At 38.4% G+C, this 8,673-nt stretch overlaps 1 protein-coding gene across 3 annotated transcripts in view; it reads left to right on the top strand.

Moving 5' to 3' along the window:
- The window catches only part of LOC124545436 (fatty acid-binding protein, muscle-like), a 59,584-nt gene extending 51,342 nt beyond the window's left edge, over positions 1 to 8,242 (top strand). For all 3 annotated transcript variants that reach the window (XM_047124357.1, XM_047124358.1, XM_047124355.1), the window contains exon 3: positions 7,039 to 8,242. In XM_047124357.1, the coding sequence (XP_046980313.1) occupies positions 7,039 to 7,095 (57 nt within the window). In that variant the 3' untranslated portion in view covers positions 7,096 to 8,242. The remainder of the gene's footprint in view (positions 1 to 7,038) is intronic.
- The last annotated feature ends 431 nt before the right edge of the window (positions 8,243 to 8,673 follow it).

Genomic DNA, 8,673 nt, shown 5'->3' on the forward strand with positions numbered 1-8,673 from the left:
CTTTATGTTGCAGTAGCTACGGGACTTGCGCAGGACAGTCTAGCTGGGAAAGTGAAGACCACAACAAGGGATACAGGCGTGAAATCGTAAGACTCATGTTGATTTTGCACACCTACTTGTCTCTTACACAGTGACTGACTGATCTTTTGTGTTTCCTCGGTAAATTTCAGAAAGGTGATTTTTCCTGGTTTTGAGTTTTCATCAATTCTTAAAAAGGTTATCTTGATTACTATTTAATTTCTCCATCGTAACATTGACTCTTATTTTCCGAGATTGATTATTTGTTAATCCTACCCTCCTGTTCGGTTTCGTTGCACAGAAAAGAACTGTGTGCAATTTCGTCCCCGGGAAGGTGTGCCTTGGGTCCTTATACTTGGAGAAAAACGAAAAAATCCATAAAATTCTTATTCACTTTTTAACACTGAAAATGTTGTACAGATTTAGTTGGTTGACCAATACGACGGGAACATAATATATGAAACTAATGAAACCTAATGAGTACAGCGTCTGTGAGGCAAATACGGTGGGAAATGAGATTTCATTTTAAAAATTATTTTTCTGTGATGAAATCATTTTTTATTCTCAAGGAAACTATGTATTTGGATACTAACAGAATAAGATATTCCTTCTGCTTCTCTCTGTCTGTCTCTTCTTTTATATTTATTTATTTATTTGCAAATAATTCATCACAGTTTACTACTTTCAGTTTGACAGCTAAATGTCTTAATTTATACGCTAATTCGAAGTGTGTGTCTTAAAGAACTGAGTACTCAACTGTCCTATTTCCTTAGAAACAAATTGTTCATTATATAAGAATATACAGCCTACAGTTGCAGGTTAACTTTATCGTTTCCCTAGGTTTCAACGTTAGTAATAACGTCTTCTTCAGAACATAAAATATTATTAAACGTTTGCCTAAAACAGGCCATGTCCTAAGTCAACCATAAGGTTTTGTCACTTATATAAAAGAAGCTGTAGCAAATTCACTTTAAGCCCGTTGTATGGGCCTCGTCACACGACGAGCCCCATTCTGAAGAAGACGTTATTACTAACGTTGAAACCTAGGTAAACGATAAAGTTAACCTGCAACTGTAGGCTGTATGTTCTTATATAAACAACATCAGTTGCTGTCGCTGCATAAAAATGTTAAAAATTATGAAACTGTTCATCCCAATTATTGGTCATTTCTGAAATTTGATCGATTCCTGCATCAGACCTTTAAATATTTGTGTCAGACTGTCGTGCCTCATTTTTCAGTGCATTGACCATTTTAGTTTTTCATTCAGCAGATGACCGGGATGAAAGACGGGCAGAGTGAGTTTTTGTAAAGCCACAATAGGGATGTCACAAGTGACAATATGAGATGTATAAAGCTTTGTTTATATGCCAACTAGCTCTGCAGATGATGAAGAAATAGATGAAATGTATGACGAGATAAAAGAAATTATTCAGGTAGTGAAGGGAGACGAAAATTTAATAGTCATGGGTGACTGGAATTCGTCAGTAGGAAAAGGGAGAGAAGGAAACATAGTAGGTGAATATGGATTGGGGGGAAGGAATGAAAGAGGAAGCCGTATTGTAGAATTTTGCACAGAGCATAACTTAATCATAGCTAACACTTGGTTCAAGAATCATAAAAGAAGGTTGTATACCTGGAAGAATCCTGGAGATACTAAAAGGTATCAGATAGATTATATAATGGTAAGACAGAGATTTAGGAACCAGGTGTTAAATTGTAAGACATTTCCTGGGGCAGATGTGGATTCTGACCACAATCTGTTGGTTATGAACTGCAGATTGAAACTGAAGAAACTGCAAAAAGGTGGGAATTTAAGGAGATGGGACCTGGATAAACTGAAAGAACCAGAGGTTGTAGAGAGTTTCAGGGAGAGCATAAGGGAACAATTGACAGGGATGGGGGAAAGAAATACAGTAGAAGAAGAATGGGTAGCTCTGAGGGATGAAGTAGTGAAGGCAGCAGACGATCAAGTAGGTAAAAAGACGATGGCTAATAGAAATCCTTGGCTAACGGAAGAAATATTGAATTTAATTGATGAAAGAAGAAAATATAAAAATGCAGTAAATGAAGTAGGCAAAAAGGAATACAAACGTCTCAAAAATGATATCGAAAGGAAGTACAAAATGGCTAAGCAGGGATGGCTAGAGGACAAATGTAAGGATGTTGAGGCTTGTCTCACTAGGGGTAAGATAGATACTGCCTACAGGAAAATTAAAGAGACCTTTGGAGAGAAGAGAACCACTTTTATGAATATCAAGAGCTCAGATGGCAACCCAGTTCTAAGCAAAGAAGGGAAGGCAGAAAGGTGGAAGAAGTATATAGAGGGTTTATACAAGGGCGATGTACTTGAGGACAATATTATGGAAATGGAAGAGGATGTAGATGAGGACGAAATGGGAGATAAGATACTGCGTGAAGAGTTTGACAGAGCACTGAAAGACCTGAGTCGAAACAAGGCCCCAGGAGTAGACAACATTCCATTAGAACCACTGATGGCCTCGGGAGAGCCAGTCATGACAAAACTCTACCATCTGGTGAGCACGATGTATGAGACAGGCGAAATACCCTCAGACTTCAAGAAGAATATAATAATTCCAATCCCAAAGAAAGCAGGTGTTGACAGATGTGAAATTTACCGAACTATCAGTTTAATAAGTCACAGCTGCAAAATACTAACGCGAATTCTTTACAGACGAATGGAAAAACTGGTAGAAGCGGACCTCGGGGAAGATCAGTTTGGATTCCGCAGAAATGTTGGAACACGTGAGGCAATACTAACCTTACGACTTATCTTAGAAGAAAGATTAAGAAAAGGCAAACCTACGTTTCTAGCATCTGTAGACTTAGAGAAAGCTTTTGACAATGTTAACTGGAATACTCTCTTTCAAAGTCTGAAGGTGGCAGGGGTAAAATACAGGGAGCGAAAGGCTATTTACAATTTGTACAGAAACCAGATGCCAGTTATAAGAGTCGAGGGGCATGAAAGGGAAGCAGAGGTTGGGAAAGGAGTGAGACAGGGTTGTAGTCTCTCCCCGATGTTTTTCAATCTGTATATTGAGCAAGCAGTAAAGGAAACAAAAGAAAAATTCGGAGTAGGTATTAAAATTCATGGAGAAGAAGTAAAAACTTTGAGGTTCGCCGATGACATTGTAATTCTGTCAGAGACAGCAAAGGACTTGCAAGAGCAGTTGAACGGAATGGACAGTGTCTTGAAAGGAGGATATAAGATGAACATCAACAAAAGCAAAACGAGGATAATGGAATGTAGTCAAATTATGTCGGGTGATGCTGAGGGAATTAGATTAGGAAATGAGACACTTAAAGTAGTAAAGGAGTTTTGCTATTTAGGGAGTAAAATAACTGATGATGGTCGAAGTAGAGAGGATATAAAATGTAGACTGGCAATGGCAAGGAAAGCGTTTCTGAAGAAGAGAAATTTGTTAACATCGAGTATAGATTTAAGTGTCAGGAAGTCGTTTCTGAAAGTATTTGTATGGAGTGTAGCCATGTATGGAAGTGAAACATGGACGATAACTAGTTTGGACAAGAAGAGAATAGAAGCTTTCGAAATGTGGTGCTACAGAAGAATGCTGAAGATAAGGTGGGTAGATCACGTAACTAATGAGGAGGTATTAAGTAGGATTGGGGAGAAGAGAAGTTTGTGGCGCAACTTGATTAGAAGAAGGGATCGGTTGGTAGGACATGTTTTGAGGCATCAAGGGATCACAAATTTAGCATTGGAGGGCACCGTGGAGGGTAAAAATCGTAGAGGGAGACGAAGAGATGAATACACTAAGCAGATTCAGAAGGATGTAGGTTGCAGTAGGTACTGGGAGATGAAGAAGCTTGCACAGGATAGAGTAGCATGGAGAGCTGCATCAAACCAGTCTCAGGACTGAAGACCACAACAACAACAAAGCTTTGAAATGATACGGTAATCCAAATAATCCAAATACGGTGCTTTGGCGTCAGATGGGGCACAATATACACAAATATAAGGACTGCTGTCTGCCCTGAGACCGGCTCGCCTCGCTGTGCCCTTTGTCTCCCTCTCTTTTGATCGTTGACTCTTTACGTTATTCGACCAATGCAATCTCTGAAATGAGAAAGCATTCAGTTAACGAAACGTGAAGTAGCCAACTTGTCTACATTAAGTGATATATGAACCTTTATGCGGAAGTTATATATTATGAAGAAGATGGATTGTTTTTTCATGATTTCCTGAGTTGTAAGGTTCACTCTTTCCCTTTATCCTACTGCGTCCAAATATAGCGCAGATCATTGTTTATTGTAATAGAGCCAAAATTTTAAAAAATTTAAAAAGTTCAGTATAAGACCCACTGCAGTGAACAACTAGAATCAAGTGAAAAATTCCTCTTCTCTCTTAAATACTGTTTTTCCAACACTCCTTCATCTTCTCAAATGGTTCAAATGGCTCTGAGCACTATGGGACTTAACTTCTGAGGTCATCAGTCCCCTAGAACCTATAACTACTTAAACCTAACTAACCTAAAGACATCACACACATCCATGCCTGCGGCCGTAGCGGTCGCGCGGTTCCAGACTGAAGCGCCTAGAACCGCTCGGCCACCAACGGCCGGCTTCATCTTCTATCCGAGTTGATTTTCCCCTTCCTTCCATCAATGTTTTGTTATTTTTTCTATTTTCAGAACCTTCTAAATTTAGTAGTTTGTTCAAATTTTTTTTTTTTTTTTTGCTGTTATTTCCGAGTTTTTGGTATCGTTTGCTTACAATTATTTTCTTATATCTCTAATTTTCACTAGTGTTCACTTTTTCCCTAAAAATTTATTCATTTATTTCGTATTTCCACATATGAGTCATTATTCTGATATTTTGTCTGCTATCAGCTCGTACTCGGTTTGAAGTGCTTTCGTGTTTCATCTGCAGAGATAATGATACAGAGAATTACTCACGCTCCGTCTCGTAATATGAAACAGACTCTGTTGTCGCGTACGTAGGCTTTCAGTACAGGTACGTGTTTATTGATAAGGCAGTTGAGCGAATGTTGCGCTACACAAGTCGAGCGATAAAGTGAGTCACAGTCATTTCATTTTCTAGAGTCAATACGTAGGCCAAACAGTTCCTCATTTCTTTCCTTGTGACTGTCGAAGTAGACTCTGTCCTCTGTATACCTTCAGTCTGCATATTGTTCACATCAGAACATTCATCGTCATAGCAGCTGCCGTCGATCTGCAGCTGAAGCCGCATATTCAGTAGACGAAGTATTCAGTGTCCGAATTTTACAGAAATCTAAGAGACGAACTTCCCGCACAGTTTACTAATAGATGAGATCGTAAAATAGAATTGAGACAACGTCCCACAGCTTGTCCCCCGTCGGTACTGTCGAACATTAATGCCTGCGGTATGCACTATCCCTTCCGGTAACCAGAGAATTCTCAAGACATTCGTTAGAAATCTCTGAAGAGGTTCTGTATTCAAATGGTTCAAATGGCTCTGAGCACTATGGGACTTAACATCTGAGGTCATCAGTCTCCTAGAAGTACTTAAACCTAACTAACCTAAGGGCATCACACACATCCATGCCCGAGGCAGGATTCGAACCTGCGACCGTAGCGGTCGCGCTGTTCCAGACTGAAGTGCCTAGAACCGCTCGCCCACTACGGCGACATTCACTTATCAAAACGAATAACGAGAGTTGGTCACCAAAATTGCTTAAATTACATCTGGAGCTGATGATAACTGCGGAAAAGCCAATGTCCAGTATAACTTAATGACTATGTTGTCATTGTTGTTGTTGTTGCGTATCTCCAAACTGAATACTGGTTGGAGACAAGTTGCCATGTTATTCTATCTTGTAAAAGTCACTTCATCTCGGAATAATTACAGAACATACTTACACTATTCATACCTAACTCTCCCTGTAAGTTTATTACCCTCCACACTTGCCTCCAGTACCAAATTCACTATTATTAAATAACAGTGAATTTATATATTATTATATTATAGTTATATATTTAATATTATTAAATAATTGTGAATTTGGTACTGGAGGCAAGTGTGGAGGATATGTCCTATCAACCGACTCCACCACTTAGTCAAGATTTTCCATAAATTTCTTTTTCCCTCAAATCTGTTCAGTACCTCCTCATTAGTTAGTCAAATCTACCAATGTAACCTTCAGCACTTTTCTCTGGCACCACTTTTCAAATGTCGCTAGTCTGTTCTTGACTGAACTGCTAATAGTCCACATTTCACTTCAGCACAAGGCTACTCCCCAGATTAAAACTTTCGCAAATGGCTTCCTACCAATTAAATTTATGTTAGACGTTAACAAAGTCATCTTTCTCAGAATCTTAGTACTACCTGTCGGCATTTTATATACTCTCTACTTCATCTGTTATCAGTTACTTTCCTGCCGAAATAGTCAAACAGTTATAGCAGCTTACTGCATTATTTCCTAATTTAATTCCTCCAGCAAACGACACGTTTGCAAAACAAACGATTCCCGGCCAAACGAAGCGCTATAATCTGGACGGAGCCAGAAGAACATTTCTTAAACACATAGACTGGAGGGTAGGGGAGGGTATTTTACCACGGAGCATTAGTCCGCTCTTAATCATTGGAGATGTTATTATAAGTCTCGTATCAATTAATTAAACTTTAAATACATTCAAAACTAATATCCATCGTAAACATCAGTATGAGATGTGGCCCCACAGGCATAAATACACTTTGGTATTCTTTAAGCCGTGGAAGTAGACAGCCTCCGAATATCATCTCGAGGAAGTTCTTCCCACATCTGACACACTTGTGATGGATAGGTGGTGCAGAATTCTGGATTGAGGTTGACATAAAGTATGCGTTTCCTTATAGCGTCCCAGATGCGCTCTATGAGTGACAAAGCTAGAAACAGTGATAATGTAGAAATTTATTTACTATAAAGTCAAGAATTCAATTTTTACTGCTGTAGTTCCACTTTCCTACTTTTCACGTGACGGGCGTACGACTAATGGCTGGTTTTCTTTTATTTTTTTCAGACTCTCACCCTCAAGGATATCGTCGCAAGGCGAGAATACCTCGCTGTAAATAAGTGACATTCAGTTACTAAAATCTCAAGAACCACTTGAAATTGAATTTTCTTGAAGACATTTTAAGTTTTAAAAGCAGTAGACCTGAGTTCTCCAACACGGCTACTATGACGTGGCGTGGTGTGATCTGCTCACAAAGTCAGTGCGATCTGTGCAATGTGATTGCATCTCAACGTCTTTTGTTGTTATGGGTTACACTAAGAATGCTAATCGGCAAGTGAGGTGGTCTACTCGAAGATTAGTGCCTAAGCGCCTGCAAGGAAGAACTGAACATTAATGAGCGTCGTACAGCTTCGGTCCTTCATCGATGGAGTTATCTTCGTTTATCCATTGTAATTCATTGTGCTCGACATCTGCAGTGACACAGACGCGCAACCCACTGTTTCACCTGAGAGCCAGAAAAACTGATGCAACATAGACGCTAGACTAAAAATGTGCAGTATGTCGAATAGTCATCAAATAATAAGTACTCGATAATGTTAATCGACTGTGAACACTTAGTCTAACGTAAACTAAAAAAAGTACGGGGACATTTGAACGAGGCTATAGGAGTGCAATAACACTGTCATACTGTGTATACTCAGGCTCGCTGTGGTGAAAGTGGAACATGAACTATAGGGCTGAATAATGCTACTACCTCTGGTTCCGACGGCTTTGAACAAGAGATGCAATCAAAGTAAACGTCATCACTGAAATGAAATTAATTGAGTTAGAACGTACTACTATACGAAATTAAACTAGGTGAATTGGTTTACTACATGAGCTATCACAACCCAGTTGATAACTTCATTGAAAATACTCTCTGTAATGCGTGTTATTACAGTATGAATAGCATGCTTCTATGAAACTTATTGACAATCACCATTAATAAACAGTGTACTAACAGTCAGTAGAAATATCACTTTTGACTAACGTTAACTCGACTAATTACGTTGAAGAGTTCCTAGTCTATTAGCACAGATGCTTCACCTAAGTGGATAAAATAAAGTTGCAAGTAAATTATTAAAACTGGAGTTCAACAACAGAAAATTTGATATTGTTAATTACGTTGTACGCTGTAACTAGCATAAGTATTTTCTGCAAAGTTCCTTTAATGCATAGTATTTGTTACATTCAGTATCTGTTAATGGAAATTAAACTGAATAATACTAAATTTCGGATGTTGGAAATTTCTTTTCGTGGAAGGCACTCTCTGGTTAACTTGTTCCTTATATCCTCGACAATCAATCCTATCCAGTTTTTAACATGGTTCTAACGGTTATTACTTGTTTGATAGCTGCATATTTTAATGTCTATTTGCATTTGTGTGTGATATGATTGGAATTTCGTCGAAAGCGCCTTAAATTTTCTATTTTTTACCTGTTTGATCCACAGTTGTGTATCTAATAATTTTATCGGTTCAAGCTGTAATCTGTCGCGCTACACCAATGGAAAAGGTCATTTACGAATTCTACATTTGTGTTTCTATTTGAAAATGGAAACAACAGTGTGTTAATATCACAACTATGTTTTATCAGAATAAAGTATGTAGATATTCCAGTAACAGACGCTATTGCTGTTAAATTATTTTATTTATTAAATGAA

Source organism: Schistocerca americana, chromosome 8 (genome assembly GCF_021461395.2).
Source record: "Schistocerca americana isolate TAMUIC-IGC-003095 chromosome 8, iqSchAmer2.1, whole genome shotgun sequence".
NCBI classification, from domain to species: Eukaryota; Metazoa; Arthropoda; class Insecta; order Orthoptera; family Acrididae; genus Schistocerca; species Schistocerca americana.